The sequence below is a fragment of the Macaca nemestrina genome, chromosome 1, assembly GCF_043159975.1.
Source record: "Macaca nemestrina isolate mMacNem1 chromosome 1, mMacNem.hap1, whole genome shotgun sequence".
Lineage (NCBI taxonomy): Eukaryota > Metazoa > Chordata > Mammalia > Primates > Cercopithecidae > Macaca > Macaca nemestrina.
In genome coordinates, this window is record NC_092125.1 from 2,232,055 (window position 1) to 2,254,201 (window position 22,147).

The window sequence follows — 22,147 nt, forward strand, 5'->3', positions numbered from 1 at the left end:
ACATTTTTAGTAGAGATGAGGTTTCACCATGTTGACCACGCTGGTCTTGAACTCCTGACCTCAGCTGATCTGCCCACCTCAGCCTCCCACAGTGCTGGGAGTATAAGCATGCGCCACTGCACTTTTTAATTTTTTTTAAACTTACTTTTGTTTGTTTTAGAGACTGAATTTTGCCATGTTGCCCAGGCTGGTTTTGAACTCCTGAGCTGAAGCAGTCCGCTTGTCTCAGCCTCCCTCCCAAAGTGTGGAGATGGCAGGCATGAGCCACCGCGCCCAGCCTTATTTTTGCAAATGTTTTCTGTCTGCACTTAGTTCAGTCTACAGATATGGATCCTGTAGATACTGAGAGGCAAGTCTATATACCACAGATTAAAGTAGATTTTTTCAGCTTATATTTGAACGGTCTTACCTTGATTTTTGTGGTTTTTTAGTGTTAGGTTTAGCTGCTTTGTCTAAATGTATAGGATTATGTTTATATTTAACACTTTTCATGTTATTTCCAGAGTGGTTTGGATCTTTTGTTTCATCCAGCTACTGCGAAACCTTTGTCATGGCAACATTCAAAGATTATTCAGGCATTCATGAGTCAAGGCGAGCATAGACAGGCCCTCAGATATATTCAGACAATGAAGCCGACAGTGTCCAGTGGTAGCGATGTTATCCTTCACCTCACTGTTTTGCTTTTTAATAGGTAAGTACATCTTTTGAAAGTATAAACTCCTTATCATATCTGTTAATAAAATGGAATTGATGAAATAGATAATGGCAATACACAGTTGGCCCTTAAGTCAGTAAAGTCAGTCCTTTGTATTAGTGGGTTCTGCATCGATGCAGATTGAAAATACAGTATTCATGGGATGTAAAACCTGCATATGTGGAAGGTCAGCTTTTCATATACATAGGCTCTGCAGGACCAACTTTGAAACTTGAGTATGGGTAGATTTTGGTATCCTAGGGGATCCTGGAACCAGTCCCCCCACGGATACTGAGGGACAACTGTATAATATTTTACTTTGTTGCATTACTTATTGGTCTTTCAGTGTTAAGGAAAACATACAACACCTTTTATCTAGAATAAGATAAGTACCTTGAATAAAAGGAAGGGGTGCCAAATTGAGATTTACAGTTATATTTGTTGCTAATTGACAACATTGACAGTTGTCCTGCCTGGACAGCTGAGGGTTTAGTATGCTGAAAAGGAGTCAGGAATAGAGAGGAAGAATGAAGTGATACAGAGTTGCAGATTGAGAATTTGTATTCAGTAGTGGTACGCTGATATTTTTGTTAATATTGGTTGTTTGAGTATTGGAATTCTTTCTATTTGAATTTTGTCATTGCATTTGCCCTATTGCATCCTCATAGAAAGAAAATCTTAATTTAAGGAAGTGTCTGATTTCACGTCTTAATACTTCAACCAGATTTGAGCAAGTGATATCTTTGTTTCTTCTTTTTGCAGATTTTAATGTTCTCTAATCAGTGTATTTCCCATTTACATAATAATGATTATTACAGTCTCACCTACATAGTAACTGTGAGAAAGCTAAATGCCATGATTGGAAGTACAGTGGTGTGGTTATTGGGTTTTCTTATGAACTAAGCTGGAGACGTTGCTTGGAGCTGAAATTCCTTACTAGGCTTACTTTATACCACTTTTATTGGTTTTATTCAACCCTATTGATCGTTTTTATATTTTTAGAAATTACTTTACCTCACTGTGTTATATATGAACCAATTATCAATTCTGCGTCAGCACTCTGAAAGTTACATTTTATTGGTTCTCTTTGGTTAAATAGCATGTACTTCTAAGGATAAGAGGGTAAGATCTACAAATTTCAGGCAGAAGAAAAGTTTTGAAGTTTAATAATAGATTGATTAGACATAGAACCTTAACAGTAATGAATTAGCAAGTACTTGTTGAAATAATCTGGCTTAGCAAAAATGTTTAGATAGCTTAATAAATCTAGAATCAATACTGAAATTTTTTCTGAGATCAAAATTGTAGTTTCAAGAAGATTTACTGTAAGAACAATAATTTAAAGAAGCTAAATGTGATAACTTGAATAAATGGGTTAAGCATTATAGTACTGGGTTGGAAACCGGCATATAAATTTTCTTCATTTGCATATACCTCTCACTCTTTAGTGATGTTAAAGTGTTGATACTTATCACTAATACTTACATCAGAGGGGCAAGTGTTGGAACTTTGGAAGAAACATGTTTGGAAGTTTGCTGATTTTTTTCCTTCTTTTCATTCCAAGTGTCCTCCTTTAATTCATCCAGAGCATGTTTCTCTGATTTGCTGGGTTCTCATTTCCTTTACCTTTGCCATATAGTAAACAAACACTAATAAATAGTTTAATTTCTAAACCTTATTTCTCTTAAGTTGGAAAAAGTCTGTTATCGATTCCCCAGAAAACTAGCGCATTAAGGCTCCTATACATTAAATACAGAAATAAAAACAACCACTCAAAATTCTATTTGTGAGATAGCTTGTATTCAGATTTAAGAAATGTTTAAAAATAATTACTAGTCCTGTAAAATAGAGAATGACGTGAGTGTTGCTAAAAAGTCAGAGAACGCTGTTGGAAGTGCAGGTGATAGTTTTTATTGAAGCACCTTAGGAGAAAGCTGCTTAAATGTTTGAACTGATAATTTTGCAAAAGGCAGCCGTGTTTATTGCCCAGGAGATTATATAACAGCATACTTTACACTTCACTTTTATCAGAGAGAAGCAAATAACAAGAAAACAAGCTGATTTACAAGGATCAAGAAAACAAAGTTTCTGAGTATCTCCCGCGGTCATACATAATCACCTAATTTGTTCAAGTACCTACAACTCTAGTCCAGCAATGTTTAATCAATATGTCCTTGAACCATGGATAGAGGTTACAGTTGGGAAATTTGAACTAAAAGTCAAAGAAGTTAGGCTGCATCATGGTCTAACACTCAAATGATTTGATTGCATAAAGACAGTTGAAATGGCTGAAAAAGTTTTAATATTTAAACCATCAAACACTAACACTCTCCCCACACTCACCGTCCTGACGGTACACCCTCACTTCTGACCTGAGGAGGTTTTGCCCTGTTTTGAACTGTTTATTTATGTTAGTGATATTGTTTATTAATTTGCACCCTTACAAATAATGTTATTGAAACAGCCACTTATTGTAGCAAAGATGTTAAGAGCAAAATCTTTGGACTCAAATAGATTTGGATTTAAATCTAAACTATGCCACTTTCTGAAATAGGATCAAAAGCAGTTTAGTTATCCTCTCTGATTCTGAGTTTCCTCATTGAGAGCATCTTTGCATTTCTCTAAAACTTCATGCTGGTAGCTTTTCAGTTTTATGAGCTGTGTGTACGGACATACCATCACAACTGTGGCGTGGCTGTTTTACGTGCAAATTAACCATGATGCACTGTACAGTGACAGACTGATAAATAAAGACTATAGATAATTCAGCTACTAACACTGATTATTCAGTCTTAGGATTATAAATGTACAAGAAACCTGAAAAATCCTTTTGTATAGGCATAATTTTTCTTCTTTCTATGTTATGTGGGTTTATTTTGCTGTACTTTTTTTTTTTTTTGAGACGGAGTCTCGCTCTGTCGCCCAGGCTGGAGTGCAATGGCCAGATCTCAGCTCACTGCAAGCTCCGCCTCCCGGGTTCACGCCATTCTCCTGCCTCAGCCTCCCGAGTAGCTGGGACTACAGGTGCCCGCCACCTCGCCCGGCTAGTTTTTTGTATTTTTAGTAGAGACGGGGTTTCACCGTGTTAACCAGGATGGTCTCGATCTCCTGACCTCGTGATCCACCCATCTCGGCCTCCCAAAGTGCTGGGATTACAGGCTTGCGCCACCGCGCCCGGCATTTTTGCTGTACTTTTAACTCAGGTTGGGTGATTGTTTCATTTTCAGCTTTTTTTTTTTTTGGTAATACAAAAATATAAATCGAATGTCCTACATAGCACCTTAGCAGCATCCCACCATTTTAATAGATTATTCTGTTCTAAATATTTTTTTTTTTTTTTTTTTTTTTTTTTTGAGACGGAGTCTTGCTCTGTTGCCCAGGCTGGAGTGCAGTGGCGCGATCTCGGCTCACTGCAAGCTCCGCCTCCCGGGTTCCCGCCATTCTCCTGCCTCAGCCTCCCGAGTAGCTGGGACTACAGGCGCCCACAACCGCGCCCGGCTAATTTTTTGTATTTTTAGTAGAGACGGGGTTTCACCGTGGTCTCGATCTCCTGACCTTGTGATCCGCCCGCCTCGGCCTCCCAAAGTGCTGGGATTACAGGCGTGAGCCACCGCGCCCGGCTGTTCTAAATATTTTTAAATTTTCATTATGGTTATTTATTTTCCGTATGATTTAGAAGTTTTAATTTACAAATAATGAATTTAAAAAATTGTGTTGTTGGCTAATTATATTGTAATCATATAATGTGATCCATGTGGTACCTGACCTGTAAAATTTTGCTAAGACTTGCTCTGTTTAAAAGTAATAATAATAAAGGCCAGGCACAGTGGCTCATGCCTGTAATCTGGGCACGTTGGGAGGCTGAAGTAGGAGGATCACTTGAGCCCAGGAGTTCAGGACCAGGCTGGGCAACATAGGGAGACCCTGCTTCTTCTCCTTTTTTTTTTTTTTTTTTGAGACAGTCTTGCTCTGTTGCCCAGGCTGGGGTGCAGTGACACGATCTCGGCTCACTGCAACCTCTGCCTCCCAGATTCAAGCGATTCTCCTGCCTCAGCCTCCCGAGTAGCTGGGATTATAGGCGCCCGCCACCACGCCCAGCTAATTTTTGTATTTTTAGTAGAGACAGGGTTTCACCATGTTGGTCAGGCTGGTCTCCAACTCCTGACCTCAGGTGATCCGCCTGCCTCAGCCTCTCAAAGTGCTGGGATTACAGGTGTGAACCTCCTTGCCCAGCCAACCCTGCTTCAATTTAAAAAAATTTTTTGGGGTAAGACTTGATTTACCCACTGATAAGTACTCAATGTATTCTCCATTTAATAGGTGAAATGTTAAATATATTTGTCCCCATGATCAAGTTTGTTCGTTGCATGGTTTTAATCTTTCTGTGTCCTTAATAATTTTTTTTCCTGGTCTGGTTTGTGAGTTACTGAGTACGCGAAGTTGCTGACACTAATGGTGGATGTCTCAGTTCCTCACAGTATTGCCAGCTTTTTGTATTTTGAATTTTAGGTACATAAGAGTTTTAGTTTGTTCTTTTTAAAAATGACTTTTAAAATTATTATATGGTAACCTTCTTTATCATGAATAATTGTTAGTGTAGACACACAATCTTTTTTATTTATATCCTGTATGTGTCTTTCCCCAGTCTTTTTACTTTACTCTAGTCACGAGAAATCAGTGCTTGGTTGTTTACCTCTCTTGAATGTCTTTTTGTATTGTGGTCTCCACCGTGCATTTTATAATGCATGTTTATATTTCGTCTAGCACGTTTAGAGAGTTTGCCACAGGATGGGTTTTCAGTCTCTCTTTGCTGTATTGCTGAGAACCCCCATGCATTCCTTATTAAAATGACTTCTATATCTTTTACTGCCAACATGCTAGCCTAGCCTTTCATAAATTAATTTTCTTACTCTTCTTCCTAGCATCATTATTGTCTTCTGTAGGAAGAAAGAGAATAGTGAGGATTTGGAGACTTTGTTTTCAAACATTTGCTAAGTGTTGGCAATGAATTTCTTGAAGTTGAAAGTGTTTTCCTGCTATGGGGGAAACTGGGAAAGAACATAATCATTTGTCATTTGTTGTTAAAAATACTCTGTATACGATTATTAAATATTTGGTAAATCATAAAATAAGTTTCTTATTCCTGCTAGTATGTCTGAGCAACTGGGAGTAGATATCACAGTTTAAAGTGGAAATTTTTTTTTTTGAGTTGGAGTCTCGCTGTGTCCACCAGGCTGGATGGAGTGCAATGGCGCGATCTAGGCTCACTGTAACCTCCACCTCCTGTATTCAAGTGATTCTCCTGCCTCAGGCTCCTGAATAGCTGGGATTACAGGCATTGCCACCATGCCTGGCTAATTTTTGTATTTTTAGTAGAGACGGGGTTTCACCATGTTGGTCAGGCTGGCCTCCAACTCCTGACCTTATGATACGCCCACCACGGCCTCCCAAAGTGCTGAGATTACAGGCGTGAGCCACCATGCCCGGCTTAAAGTGGAAAATTTTAAAAATATATAATGCCTATGGGCTGGGGGAGAGACATATTATTTATTTTTGATGATAAGCTATTTACATGCTTCAGTGTTTTAAGAGGTAAGAACGATGACATAGTGAATTCCCAACTGCCTGTTTCCTCTTAGTACCCAGTACTGTGAATAACTTCTAGTGTATTCTTCCTAAGATCTTCTAAACAAATGTTAACAAATGCCTATATGTTCTCTCCCACTAAACCCTTTTAACAAATAAAAACAGTACACTGTATACCCTTCTGACTGTACACCCTTGTGCAATATACTTTTTTTCACTTTAGTTTGGTGCAAATTTTATAATTACATAAAGGATTTGCTTTTTAACTGTTGCATAGTAGTTCATTATTTGGATGGCTGTACCTTTATTTTTTTAATTAGTTCTCCCTTTTTTTTGGCGGGGTTGGGGGAAAAGAGTCTCACTTGTCACCCAGGCTGGAGTGTAGTGGAGCGGTTTCGGATCACTGCAACCTCCGCCTCCCGGGTTCAAGCCGATTCTCCTGCCTCAGCCTCCCAAGTAGCTGGGATTACAGGCATGCGCCATCATGCCTGACTAATGTTTGTATTTTTAATAGCGACAGGGTTTCGCCATGTTGGCCAGGCTGGTCTCGAACTCCTGACCTCAGGTGATCAATCCACCTATCTCAGTCTCCCAAAGTGCTGGGATTACAGTCTTGAGCTGCCACACCTTGCCCTAATTATTAATAGTTCTCTGTAATGAACATTTAGGTTGTTTCGACCTTTAGCCATTTTAAACAATGCTATGATGAATAACCACACATATTGCACATGTGCCAATTTATAGAATAAAATCCTAAGGTGAAAGGATGTTTGCCCTCGTAATTTTGGTAGTTTAATTTTGACAAGTAGGGCAAATTGCCCTCCATCAAGGTTATGCCAACTTAATCCTCCTCTCAATTACCATGTGCTATGTTTTTTATCAACACAGTGAACCAGGTATTTTTTGTCTCTTCATCTCATAGGTAAAAATGGTAGTTTTAGTATGTTTGGTCTCACTATAATAATAAAAGTATCTGTTTTTAAAAGAGCTATTTCTTTTGTGACCTGCCCATTAAAATCTTTGGCTTTTTTTCCTGTGTTGTTGGGATTTATCTTACTGATTTATAGCCGCTTTGTATACATTAGAGAAATCAACCTTGTTGTGAAATTTAATAATGAAATGTTCATTTTATTCTCTGTTTTTCTTTGTTCAAAAATGTTCTGCTTTTAAGGTTTCTAGATTTTGGTTTAGGGAAAAATGACCATATTTCTGTGCACATGGACACACAGATGAACACTCTTCTACACTCAAGTTATAATGATTCCACTGTCTAGTAAGAGAAGTACGAGGCAATTTCGGATGTAAATTTTTAGGGAGTACCTCTACACATTGTGCTTCTTGACTGTTGGCCTGTATAAGCCCTGTGGAATATGTGAAAATATTCTAGTCCCAGAACAACAAAATTAGCAGATGGCCCTGATCTGCCAAGAGTGGTACCGTTTGCTTCACCGAGTAACTCTGTGTTCACAGACAGTCTGGGGCGGTGCAGGCTTGCCATTTTTATTCTGCCTTGGAAGTCGTCAGCCTCTCCAAAAATTTTAACTGCCAGAGTGATCACTACCATTCTTAGTGTATATCTTCAGAACTTTTTCTTTTCTATTTAAATAAGTATGTAAACAGAAGTTTTATTGGTTAATTTTTAAAATTATCATTTTCATACTGTTTTTAACTTGCTTTTTAAAAAACTAATGATTTTCCAAGTTAATACATATTTTCCTCATATAGGGCTACATCATAATTCATTGTTTCACCATATATTCTTTTTTTTCTTGTTCTTCAAAAAGAGAATCTTGCTCTGTCTGCCAGGCCGGAGTGCAGTGGCATGATCATAGCTCACTGCAGCCATGACCTCCTAGGATCAGGCAATCCTCCCACTTCAGCCTCCTGAATAGCTGGGACGACAGGCACACACCACCACGCTGGGCCAATTTTTGTATTTTTTGTAGTTAGGGTCTCATCACATTGCCCAGGCTGGTCTTGAACTCCTAGGCTCAAGTGATCTGCCCGCCCTGGCCTCCCAAAGTGTTGGGATTACAGGCATGAGCCACTATGCCTGGCCCTCACTATATATTCTTATACTTAATCTTTATGCAATTTTTGCTGGTGTTTCTGTAGACTGTATTCTTTGCATTGGGATCATTGGGTCCTGACCTATATCTAATTATAATTTTTATAGATATGCTCAAGTGAACCTTCAAGACAATGCTGTTGGTGGGGTATGAGTTGAACACTGGCATTTAAACAAATAAATAATAATAAAAAAACCTCCCACCTGATTCTGGGAGACTTCTGTGTAAGAAACACTCCTTCATTTAAATGATCTTATTGCCCACCAAAGGACGTCTCAGCACCTCTGCATGGTATCTGAGACTGCCAAATTTAACCCAAGTTCTCCAATCTAATCTTGCTGCAAATCAACCAAAAAACATCTACTGCTAAGCTCTGCTCTCCCTTCCCCATGAACACAGTGTGCTTGATTCCACGTGTAGGTCTCTGTCTTTCCCACACTTCCCACTGAGTGTCACTGCTTTAAAAGCCTGACGTTCCTCTGTCACACCACACCAATCATTCAGCTCTATCCAGGCCACATTCGTTTTTTGTCTTCTTTGAAGCTTTGTGTACTTTGCGTTTTTATTATTTTATGTCTAAAAAGCAGCACAAAATTCTTTAAACATGTCATTTTACTGACATTATTAGCAAGATTCTTTATGCAATACTTAGTATTCAACAAATTTTTTAAAGTACTTTTAAATTATTTGTAAAGATACTTTACAAAGTATCTTTGAGATTCTACGTTTAGATTTCTTGTTTTGTACATTTAAATAAATTTTTCTAAAACTAAACTTTGATAAATATGCTTTCAGATGCATGGTTGAAGCCTGGAGTTTTTTGCGGCAACATTGCAATAGGTTGAATATAGAGGAGTTACTAAAGCACATGTATGAAGTCTGTCAGGAAATGGGCTTAATGGAAGATTTACTGAAGCTGCCGTTTACAGACACTGAGCAGGTAATTACTTACCCGTGTAAACTTGTCAGAAATTCAAGGTAAATTGGTAGTTGACAGTCTATTTTGTTCTTTTTAGGAATGTTTAGTGAATTTTTTACAGTCCAGTGCCAGTGTTCAGAATCATGAATTCCTTTTAGTGCACCATTTGCAGCGTGCCAATTATGTGCCTGCCTTGAAGCTGAACCAAACTCTGAAGATTAATGTTATGGTATGATTCAAGTTGTCTTATTATGGGGGATAAGAGAATAAGGAAAACTGGAGACTTTTTTGGTTTGTTATATAAGAGATTACAGTTTGGTAACCACTGTGCCTAGCATTACTTTGAATCCTCAGTTATCTCTGTAACAGAATTGGGAACACGGTATTACTACCTGATTCTTTTATGTGTGCCATTTGTGTTCTGATGTCTGCCTACAATAATGCCATTTCAGTCAGGGAAAACAAGAGGAAGATGTAGAGGCCAGCAGTAGGAGTTACATAGTACAAAGATCATTGTGTGGTAGAGGAGGACGTAGAGGCCAGCAGTAAGGGTCATATAGTACAAGATCATTGGACTTCGAGGGTCAGACTAATTCTTCATTCACTCTGTGTGCTTGGGACACACTCTCAGTCTTGGTTTTATCAACTATAAAATGATAACGTCTCCTTGTGAGGTGGTTTTGAGGATGCACAGAGATGTGTGTAAAGTAGAATGTTGCCTGACACGTATGGAGGCTTAATAACCATTGTTTTTATTAGTTGTGAAGAACAAAGGCTTGGTAGCAGAGATTTGGAATTTATTGATGGGTAAGGATTGATAAAACAATTAGATATGTGGATGAAGTTCTTGGTTTGGAAAAATGGATATGTAGGTAGGAGGAAGATATTTTTGGATATTCGTAGTTTTATTTTAAATGGTAGAATTTTATTTATTAAATATATTTTATTTTAAATATAGAATTATAGCACCTAACATTTTGAAGGTTAAATTTCTTATCAATTTTGATATTTAATAGAATGATCGTGATCCTCGTTTGCGGGAGAGATCACTGGCTCGAAATTCTATATTAGACCAGTATGGAAAAATCCTTCCTAGAGTCCATCGAAAATTAGCTGTTGAACGAGCTAAGCCTTATCATCTGTCAACATCATCAGTTTTTCGATTAGGTAAGAATTTCATTGAAGAATATCATAATCTATTGGATCAAAAACGATACTGAATAATTACTTTTCTGAAACCACCTTAAATTTAGCTACTTTCGCTAACACTCACAGGCATGCCTTGGAGATATTGCTGGTTTGGTTCCAGATCACTGCAATAAAGTGACTATCACGATAAAGCTAGTCTTCTCAATTTTTGGTTTCCCGTTGCATAATGTTTACACTATACTTTTAAGTGTGTGGTAGCATTATTCTTAAAACCAGTGTGCATACCTTAATTTTGAAATGCAATATTGCTAAAAAATGCTAACGATCATCTGAGCCTTCTGTGAGGTGTAATCCTTTTGCCAATAGAGGATCTTGTCTCAGTGTTGATGGCTGCTGACTGATCAGCATGGTGATTACTGAAGGTTGAGGTGGCTGTGACAGTTTCTTATGATGACACAGTGAAGTTTGCCATGTCAGTTTACTCTTCCTTTCACTAGAGTTTCTCGGTAGCATGTGATACTGTTTGATAGCATTTTAGCCATAGAACTTTCAGTTTACTCTTCCTTTCACTAGAGTTTCTCGGTAGCATGTGATACTGTTTGATAGCATTTTAGCCATAGAACTTTCAGAATGAGTCAGTCCTCTCAAACCTTGCCTCTGCCCTGTCATCTTAAGTTTATGTAATATTCTAAATGCCTGTTGAGTAACAAACTACTCTATAAGAAGGCAGGTTTTGGTCAATCGGACTTTTTATTATTTGGCTTCTAAGTAAGGAGGACAACACCGGGAGGATTCTCCAAAGCAGTGTCCAGCTGAGGGAGAGTGACAAGAGGGTTTTCTGGAGAGGGGAGAGGTTGTGTCGTTGTATGTGAAGGAGTGGTCCCGGTTGTGTACACTTAGTTATTATGTCAGTATATAGGTCTCTGTCATGGTAAGGAAGCTGTAGCACCTCCTGGGGTGGAGACTTCAGTATGGTGGTAAAGAAAGTTCATTCTGGTTTATCTATAATATAAGTTGTTGGCCTGTCAGGAGATGGTTTTAACAAAGTAGGTGACTAATATTTTACATAGGGTTTAGGAAGAAACCGGCTAAATAGCGGGAGGCTGTAAAAAGGCTGATAGTTGATTAAATTTCTGTAATCCTGGGAAACTCTCTGTTTACAAATTTTCTCCCTGGAGATACGTCACTCGTCATTCTTGAGGGCTGAGAGATGGAGGTCAGTTTTTTTTGTAACTTTTTAATGTTGATCAGGGATGCGTGTCTAGAGATGTTAAAGGAGTGAACATTTTTAGATGCTAAATTTAAATATATTTCAAGATCTCAGGATAGGTTGTAATGGCTGGTATTGTTGTAATAAGAGCAGCTATAGTTGAATTTTTTAAATTTGGAAGATACAGATTTTATTGAGAGGTTCAAGATGTAGGGATAAGTTCATGTTAAACAGGGTGAAGGGAAGGAATCCAAGGCAGCCTGGCAGTGGGGTATATATTTTTTTGGGTGGCCGTTTCATGGCCACCACGTCAGGTTGGTTAGAAAAATGAGCCACCACCCTTTTTAGTGGTCCTAGCATTTGGAAAGTGCTCCCCCAGCTAGCTATTTCCTGCCATTTATGGGACAGATAAGTCAAAAGGTTTAGCAGGTTAAGCAAGGCTACAGTGGGAGCAGCAGTCACTTTTTGTTTGCTTAGCATGTAGAAGAATACATGCCTCAGAGGGACATGTATTTGTCTGAAGATAAAGACATTTAATAGTATGTTATTTGGCTTTAGGTGTCGTCTTTATATAAGGGAGACAGAGGCCCACATCAAAGATAGTCTTAGTCTCTTTAGTCAGCTGAAATTTTATCATAAGTTGTTGGCATGTCTACTTGTATATACTAGAAACTGGAGTTTGGCACTCTTTGTCGTGAGTTTTATTTAGTGGGTTGTCTCTATTATTAAAAAATATTTTAAAATGCTAAATATTTTAAAATACTGTTTTCAATATTGAAATATGAATGGTGATTGTGTCAGGACAGTAGTGGGTTGTATTGAGGTGGCAGGTGGTAGTGTCAGAAGCAGCAGCCGGTACCTCCCTTTTGGGTCAGACTTACTACACTGACAATGTCACTTACTACACTGACAATGTCAGTGTAGTAAGTCTGTGTTGAAAGAATATCATAGTGCCTGTATATTTGACCTACAGTTGAATAGTTTAGTAGGACTTACACAGTAAGTAGTATTTACTATAGATGTGTTAGTCAAGGTGACATAAGGAACGTTTTTGTGGAGGGGATAACTGCAGGAAAGGGGAGCTTGCTCCAGTTTTGTGGGGTGAAAATGAAGTTTGAGGTCACCACAAATTGCATGGCTTGGACAAGCTAGGCTTGTGGGTGTCTATCGTATATTCAGTATTGGGACAGATTCTTTCCCTTTGCTGTGATGCAAGAGAAATCGACTAGTGTATTGTCTCTAGTATATTTAGTACTGGGACAGATTCTTTCCCTTTGCTATGATGCAGGAGAAATTAACTAATGTATTGTCTTTCCAGAGACCGTCAGTCACGGTAATAAAAGGGACTGAACGGTAGAGGGAGAAAGAGTTTATTTTTTATATGGTAATTTATCACCAGTTAAGATTTTTTTATTTTACAGAAGAGTAATGAGTATGGAGAGTTCTGTAAGGGGGAAAGTTTGAATATATCGAGTATGGCAAGGGCACATTTTACTTAATGTGTAATATTCCTTCCCCGGAAGTCAGAGACTGGCTTATAGGAATAAGTTGAACCTAGTAGAGCCTGATCTGAGGGCTCTGGTGCAGCATCACTCAGGAATGATGGTTTTTAGGGTCTGAGCCCCTGAATTTTAGGAGAAGAGTGAGTGGTTAATAGCACATGGTCCAAACAGAGTTTAGTTGGTCCGGAGGTGATTAGGATTTTTGAATCTTACGGTGAACCCGGTCTGTAGGTTAATATGGGTGAAGCTTAACCTCAGTGGGAACTAGTAGACTGTGGTTTCACATATTTTGAGAGTTTGTATGTTTTAAAATCGACAGCATGTTTTACTGCCCTCTCGGTCTCAACAGCAGCTCACGTTGAAGGTTCCATCATGCCAAGCAAGCTCTTCTATATAGTAATCGGAAAGGGCCAAGTCCCACTCCCTTTCAGCACCCGTGATAGTGTGATGGGAAGGAGCTTTAGTCAGTTTTTGAGTTCCCTGGCGTAGTTTGGCTAGCATGACCCTTATGGTGTTATTACTATGCTTGACCTTTTTAGATGACTGAGATTTCTTAAGTTGTGTGTAACCTCCTCTATTAAATTTCCAGGGCAGAGGACACCCCCTGAGTAACTTTGTAAATGAAGGCAGTTCTGTTGTCACTCTGGATTGGTCAGAGTAAACCAGAAACCCCAAGACGATGTCTTTGATTAAAACTCTGACAACCTCGTTTGTCTTTTTGTGTGTGACAAGGGAAGGCTTTTATTTAGCCAGTAAAGGTGTCTACACTAGTAGGTACCTGAAGTTTTCGGGTGCTGGGGCATCACTGTAAAGTCTTCTTGTCAGTCTTTTCCTGGCATGCCACCCCAGCTGACAGCTTAGGTTAGTGGAGGCACAAGGGAGCCCGATCTGGGTGTTATGTTGTACAAATTGGAGACACCTGTTAGATCCTTGATGTTTTATCTTTTAGATCAGGTATCTTTATTAACTAATTGCATAAGATTTGTTTTGTTTTTTACCATGATGTGATGATCTATGACCATATTTAGTTATAGACCACCCTAGGTTTTTGGGAATCTAGATTTTTTTTTCTTTTTTTTTGTCATTAATAGTTCATCCTTCTGAATCTAAATGTGGAAAATACCCTTCCCATTTGGCTTTAATTCCAGAGGTGAACACTTGTGGAGTAGGATGTCTGGGATCAGGGTCATTTTTAAAGTTCATATGTTTGGGTTGTCTTTTTAGTAGCTGTATCTTTAGGTTATTATTATTTTTAATAACCTCAAATTTTTATTTTTTATTTTTTTGGTGACCCTGGCAGTAGGCCACCGCTACCCTTTTAGGTAACTGTACTGCTGCCTCTAATAGCTGTAATATTTTTAATATGATTAACCTCCTTATTGTCTGCAGTCAGGAGGCCTCAAAAAAAAAATGCACTGTAGGCATGGATTACAGAGAAAGCATACTTAGAGTCTGTGGAGACGTGATGGCCTTAACCTGTCCTGAAGACAAGGCTCTATCTAGTCAGGGATTGTAGGCTGTTAGCCTCCTTAACTCCAGGTGAGGACAGCATTGTATGCTTTGTTTTTCTCGGCCCCTTTTTATGATGTTACTCTGATTTACAAACAAAGACTTTGTTAACTTCAGAGTTCTGAAAGGGTTTGTTTTTTATGTCCTTTTGACTAGAATACATTTTACCACCAGTGGTGGAGGATTTGTGTAGGGGCAGTTCCTGATTTTAGGTCCTTTTGAGGAGAATACGTTTTACCACCTGTGGTCGAGGATTTGTGTAGGGGCAGTTCCTGATTTTAGGTCCTTTTGAGGAGAATACGTTTTACCACCTGTGGTCGAGGATTTGTGTAGGGGCAGTTCCTGATTTTAGGTCCTTTTGAGGAGAATACGTTTTACCACCAGTGGTTGAGGATTTGTGTAGGGGCAGTTCCTGATTTTAGGTCCTTTTGAGGAGAATACATTTTACCACCAGTGGTCGAGGATTTGTGTAGGGGCAGTTCCTGATTTTAGGTCCTTTTGAGGAGAATACATTTTACCACCAGTGGTGGAGGATTTGTGTAGGGGCAGTTCCTGGGAGGTGGGCAGGAGCATGGCAGGGTTAAGCATCTGGCACACCTTGATGTGGCGGCCTCTGAGTTTAAGTTTCTATTGTAACATCCTCCCCTCAGTAAGCAAATGGTGTCTCTGTTTTTAGCACTCTGGATAACTGAAGACCTAGACCATTAATGTCTGACCCATGGTTTGTTTTTAAGCTTTTCTCATTACTAGGCAACTTGTAACCACTGTCCTAAGACATGGGGGCCATTTCGTGGCCACCATGTCAAGCTGGTTAGAAAAATGAGCCACCACCCCTTTTAGTGGTCCTCGCATTTGGGTGAGTGCCCCCCCCGCTAGCTATTTCCTGCCATTTATGGGACAGATAAGTCCAAAGGTTTAGCAAGTTCAGCAAGGCTACAGTGGGAGCAGCAGTCACTTTTTGTTTGCTTGGTTAGTTGTTTTTAGTTTTTTGAAGGCTCAGTTGTATTGTTTATCTCATTTAAAAGGGTCTGATTCCGGCTCTTGTAGCTTTTTATAAAAAGGCTTTGTTAAAATACCCAAATTGGGAATTTATATATGACAGAATCTGGCCATTTTCAAGAATTTTGGGTTCTGAGGAGGCGGTATTTGATACACAACCGTTCTCCTGTCCTGGGAAAGACACCGGGTCCCTGAGAAAGTAAATAGCCTCGGGCTTTTTTTTTTTTTTTCAAGGTTTTTTTTTTTTTTTTTTTTTTTTTTTTGAGACGGAGTCTCGCTCTGTCGCCCAGGCTGGAGTGCAGTGGCGCGATCTCGGCTCACTGCAAGCTCCGCCTCCCGGGTTCACGCCATTCTCCTGCCTCAGCCTCCCGAGTAGCTGGGACTACAAGCGCCCACAACCGCGCCCGGCTAATTTTTTGTACTTTTAGTAGAGACGGGGTTTCACCGTGGTCTCGATCTCCTGACCTTGTGATCCGCCCGCCTCGGCCTCCCAAAGTGCTAGGATTACAGGCGTGAGCCACCGCACCCGGCCTTTTTCAAGGTTTTATACCCTCTTTTAGCTAGAAAGTTTAGGGTATTTTTACCAGATTCCTCTTTAGAGGAGCTAGTAATTAAAATACCGCTTACGTATTATACTTTTCTCTTTTAAATGTGAAATTCCCGTAATCCCTGGAGACCCTCCATCTGTTTACACTTTATCATTTAAACACTGTAGATTCCATCTCAAGAATCCACTTGTTTGTCTATCTGTAAGAAGCAATTCCTCATTTATTCATGTTTTATCATGAGATTACAGCAATTTATCACATCTTTAGTCTGTTTTTGTTTTTTTTAAGAGACAAGGTCTTAGTCTGTCACAGACACTCTAGTACCGTGGCATGATCATAGCGCATTGTAGCCTTGACCTCCTGAGCTCAAGTGATCCTCCTGCCTCAGCTTTCCGAGTGGCTTAGACTACAGGTGTGTGCCACCATGCCTGGCTATTTTTTGTAGAGAGGGCCTCACTATGTCGCCCAGGCTGTTGTCAAACTCATGGCCTCAGGTGATCCTCCCACTTTGGCTTGCGAAAGTGCTGGGATTACAAGCATGAGCCATCATGCCTGGCCCAGGCTCTGCTTCTTTCTAGTTCTCTTGCTCTTTCCCCCATATCTGCGGTTGTTTTCTCCACTGAAGTCTTGAAGCCCTCAAAGTTATTCATGAAAGATGGAATCACCTTCTTCCAAACTCCTCTTATTGTACAGTTTGACTCCTCCCAGGAATTATGAATGTGCTGAATGGCATCTAGAATGGTGAATCCTTTGCAGAAGGTTTTCAAAAGACTTTGTTCAGATCTCTCAGAGGAATCACTCTGTGACAACTATAGCTTTATGAAATGTATTTCTAAATTATATCTTGAAAATCGAGATGACTCTGTGATCCAGGGTTACAGAATGGATGTTGGGTTTTCTTGCCTGCTAACAGCATTCGTCTCCCTGTACATCATCAGAGCTCCTGGGTGACCAGGTGCATTATCAGTGAGCAGTAATATTTGAAAAGACTTTTTTTTTTCTGAGTAGTTCTCAACAGTAGGCTTAAAATATTCGGTAAACCATGCTGTCAACAGATGTGTTTTCATCTAGGCTTTTTCCATGGATAGAAGGCAGGCATAGTAGATTTCCCATCATTCTTAAGGGCCTTGAGATTTTTGGAATGGTGATTGCTTTTAATTTAAAGTCATCGAGTACATTAACCCCTAACTGCAGAGTCACCCTGTCCTTTGAAGCCAGGCATTGACTTCCCATTCATGTGTTCACTGAAGTAGCACTTTTAATTTCCTTCAGGTTCTTTTTTGCATTTACAACTTGGCTAACTGGCATAAGAGGTACAGCTTTTGATTTAAAGTCATGGACATGCGACTCTTCCTTTCACATGAACACCTGAGGTCTTTGTAGGGTTATTTGTTGGCTTAATTTTTAGATACTGTCAGTCTCAGGGAATAAGGGAGGTCCTTGGGGAAAGGGAGAGACAAGGGGGAACAGCTAGTCAGTGGAGTAAGTACATGCTGTTGAAAAAATGGTGCCAGTAGACTTGCTGGACACAGGGTTGCCACAGACCTTCAATTTGTTTAAAACAAAACACATGGCCGGGCGCGGTGGCTCATGCCTGTAATCCCAGCACTTCGGGAGGCCGAGGCAGGTGGATCATGAGGTCAGGAGATTGAGACCATCCTAACTAACACGGTGAAGCCCCGTCTCTACTAAAAAATACAAAAAGTTAGCTGGGCATGGTAGCGGGCACCTGTAGTCCCAGCTATTCGTGTGGCTGAGGCAGGAGAATGGCGTGAACCCGGGAAACAGAGCTTGCAATGAGCCGAGATCGCACCACTGCACTCCAGCCTGGGCAAGAAGAGCGAGACTCTGTCTCAAAAACAAAAACAAACAAATAAAAAATACAAAAATTAGCAGGGCATGGTGGCGCATGCCTGTAGTCCCAGCTACTCAGGAGGCTGAGGCGGGAAAATCCCTTGAGCCTCGCAGGCAGAGGTTACAGTGAGCCAAGATCATGCCACTGCACTCCAGCCTGGGCGACAGAGCAAGACTCCGTCTCAAAAAAAAGAAAAAAAAAATTAGCCGAGCATGGTGGCTATGCGTGTAATCCCAGCTACTTGGGAAGCTGAGGCCAGAGAATCGCTTGAACCCAGGAGGCAGAGGTTGCAGGGAGCCGAGATCATGCCACTGCACTCCAGCTTGAGTGACAGCAAGACTGGTCTTAAAAAAACAAAAATTATATATATAATTTTTAGCTACTCTTACCACGTAATGTGTGGTTGTTTTTTGTAATCATTCTTTCATATGCTTTTATTAAAATCCTGTTTGTTAGAGATGCAGTTAATTCTAACATTCTTCATTTTACAGTTTCTAGACCCAAGCCATTATCAGCAGTTCCAAAGCAAGTTGTAACAGGAACTGTGTTGACAAGATCTGTTTTCATCAACAATGTGTTATCTAAAATTGGAGAAGTCTGGGCAAGCAAAGAACCTATAAGTAGCACCACACCTTACAATAGGTATGTTTTCTTACATGTTTCATGGTCACGCTGCTTATTAATCTTTACTGGACATCAGCATCCACTCTCATTGCCTAAGTTTATTAGTGTTAGTGTATGTAAAAAAGATAAACTCGCCGGGCGCGGTGGCTCACGCCTGTAATCCCAGCACTTTGGGAGGCCGAGGCGGGCGGATCACAAGGTCAGGAGATCGAGACCACGGTGAAACCCCGTTTCTACTAAAAATACAAAAAATTAGCCGGGCGCGGTGGCGGCGCCTGTAGTCCCAGCTACTCAGGAGGCTGAGGCAGGAGAATGGCGTGAACCCGGGAGGCGGAGCTTGCAGTGAGCCGAGATCGCGCCACTGCACTCCAGCCTGGGCGACAGAGCGAGACTCCGTCTCAAAAAAAAAAAAAAAAAGATAAACTCTGTTTCTTAGAAGAATTTTTAAAAACCTTTAAAAGTGAAATGTTCATTGTTATTTGTAAGCAATGCGGAAATGTACAAAGTAAAAAAAAATGAAAACCCTTTGTTCTCCCGTCTAATCCACTTGTTACCAGCGCTCCTTGTGATACATTAGAAGTTAAATCTTTATTTTTGTAGTTCAAAAATAGAAGAACCATCTCCTATAGTGTATTCGCTCCCAGCTCCAGAGCTGCCTGAGGCATTTTTTGGAACACCAATTTCAAAAGCATCACAAAAAATTTCTAGGTAAGAATTTATTAAATCATTCTTAGAGACACAATGTTAGTTGGTAATTACAATTATAATTTTTAATTATCTTTAACATTTTATAGACTATCTTAAATTATTAAATGAATATTTTAATGTTTGCTTTTTATTATACTTTGGGCAGCAGTAATTTTAGGAAATTTTACATCAGGTAGTGTACTTAAAACATTTGTTTAATAATTTCAGACTGCTTAGTGGACAGGAGTGAAGTTTGTCTCATGAGCAAACTATTAACTTACTTTCCTTGTTACCTCCTTGTTACTAGACCTCTAAATGAAGGTTGTTTTTATACTTAGTTACAAATTAATCTTGGGTAGCTCACTGAAGCTTTCTTCTGTTCAGCATTGCCTACTAAAATGTCTTGTGTTGCTTCAGATGCAGCACTTTTACATCTTACCTGTGGTGTTACAAAAATAGTTAACTTGAAGTTTTGTATCCAAGATGAAATTGTGATTGCAAGTATTTACTTACGAGCATTGGTTAGTTGAAAAGTGTTCATAATTTTCTACCACAGAGAACAGAGTATGTATCTTAATGTATTGATTATTCTTAATATGCCCAGGATCATTGCAAATTTTTTATTGTTTTATGGACAAAATTACATTGTTTAAAGTATTTATAATGATTATAGATAATCATTACAAGATTATCTGAATTCTTGATATTAAGAAAAAGATACTTGAGGTAAGATCATAGAAAGAACTGAGGCCAAAAGTATAGAGTGTAATAATAGACATATTTTAAAGGTTGAAAGGATTTTTAATGGCCTCAGGTCCTTAAAGAAGTGTTATGAGAATTTTTTTTTTTTTTTTTTTTTGAGACGGAGTCTCGCTCTGTCGCCCAGGCTGGAGTGCAGTGGCCTGATCTCAGCTCACTGCAAGCTCCGCCTCCCGGGTTCACGCCATTCTCCTGCCTCAGCCTCCCGAGTAGCTGGGACTACAGGCGCCGCCACCTCGCCTGGCTAGTTTTTTGTATTTTTAGTAGAGATGGGGTTTCACTGTGTTCACCAGGATGGTCTCGATCTCCTGACCTCGTGATCCACCCGTCTCGGCCTCCCAAAGTGCTGGGATTACAGGCTTGAGCCACCGCGCCCGGCCTTTTTTTTTTTTTTTTTGAGACGGAGTCTTGCTCTGTTGCCCAGCTGGAGTACAGTGGCCGGATCTCAGCTCACTGCCAGCTCCGCCTCCCAGGTTTACGCCATTCTCCTGCCTCAGCCTCCCAAGTAGCTGGGACTACAGGCGCCTGCCACCTCGCCCGGCTAGTTTTTTGTATTTTTTTAGTAGAGACAGGGTTTCACCGTGTTAGCCAGGATGGTCTCGATCTCCTGACCTCGTGATCCGCCCGTCTCGGCCTCCCAAAGTGCTAGGATTACAGGCTTGAGCCACCGCGCCCGGCCGTGTTATGAGAATTTTTTAAAGCCAGCATTAGCTCAGATGGAAGAGAGCCAATTGGGTTTTGAATATTTACCTTATGTGTTTTTCATACTGAGTTTGCATTACTGGGTAGACAGTATATCTTGCAATGAAATACAGCAAAATAGATAACATCCGTGGGTACATCATATAGTAAGGCTAAACTGCTAATTTATGAAATTGATATTTTTATGTGATATAGGATGCATTCTTTATATGGATTATAGTAAAAAATATATTAGCTCTAACAAGTAAAAAGTTACATAAATCAATTTTTTAAATACCACTGTAGATTTTTGTATATAACCTTGCAGATAGTAATGACATCAGAAAAGGTTAGTTCTGAAAGAATATTTGGTCTCAGGATTGAAGACCTGAGACCTAGTGCAATATTTCACATTTCATTTAGAAAATACCTTAAGGTTTTCCTTAGAAGCTTTAATGTTAAAATACTAAGTCTCGTTGATGCAGGAGTTTTGCTTTGACTTGGTAGGTTGCTTTTGTTGCACAGTCCTTGCTTTTGAGAAGCAGTCATTCATAAATAGGTACCTTAAGCATAAATATTAACACAATGCAAACATTTAACAATGTTCCTTTGGGATGGCTCAGTATAAAAGTGAACAAACTATTTTCCAAGTTTGAATTGAATCCAACTACAGAATTTAAATGCAAATGAGATAGAGAAAGAAGAGAATCTAGAAGAAAAGAAATGTCTAGCAGCCTGATTGGATATTCTTGGTTTGGTAGAAATCTAAAAGCTGTGTTTGATACAGAATAACAAGTGGGAAGACCTTTAAATATTTCCCCACTGTCACCTGTGTGGGTCTACCGCCCTGATAGATAGGATGACAAAGAGGGTCCTGCAACTACAAGTTTGTGTTTCTGGGCTCCACACCGCCCTGATAGATAGGATGACAAAGAGGGTCCTGCAACTACAAGTTTGTGTTTCTGGGCTCCAGAGCGCACACTGCTTTTCTGGTTATTCTCAGGTGAGCCACGTTGGCATTTGGGGGAAATAAAAAGGGATTGTTTTTACTGCTAGGAAATACAACCATAAGATAAACTGTTTATTAGGAAATCGAGAAAAGAGTGACCTGTGCAAATGGTCCACCAAAAATGACCACCTGAAAACTCGACTTTTGAGTTGAAATTTATCTGTATATTAAACTCTAAAACTTACTTGGATTATACATGCTCACCACAAGTAATCAGTGGGATCAGTTTTATCACTGGGACTAGGACATTACGGAAAACCTTGTAGTAGAGTCTTAACGTTGTACTTTGTCACCAAACTCACTGATTTGAAAAAGTTAACTTTTGGTTGTGGGGAGGGGCTGGTCAG

The 22,147-nt window shown here is 39.7% G+C and overlaps 1 protein-coding gene across 5 annotated transcripts in view; it reads left to right on the forward strand.

Annotated features, from left to right (window-relative positions):
* LOC105474713 (AT-hook containing transcription factor 1) overlaps positions 1-22,147 on the forward strand; it is a 100,319-nt gene that overhangs the window by 52,108 nt on the left and 26,064 nt on the right. For 4 of the 5 annotated variants that reach the window (XM_011729540.3, XM_011729538.2, XM_011729534.3 and 1 more), the window contains exons 21-26: positions 504-691; positions 9,145-9,289; positions 9,366-9,497; positions 10,285-10,435; positions 18,532-18,682; positions 19,265-19,372. In XM_011729540.3, the coding sequence (XP_011727842.2) occupies positions 504-691; positions 9,145-9,289; positions 9,366-9,497; positions 10,285-10,435; positions 18,532-18,682; positions 19,265-19,372 (875 nt within the window). The remainder of the gene's footprint in view (positions 1-503; positions 692-9,144; positions 9,290-9,365; positions 9,498-10,284; positions 10,436-18,531; positions 18,683-19,264; positions 19,373-22,147) is intronic. The other variant, XM_011729535.3, reaches the window with a different exon arrangement.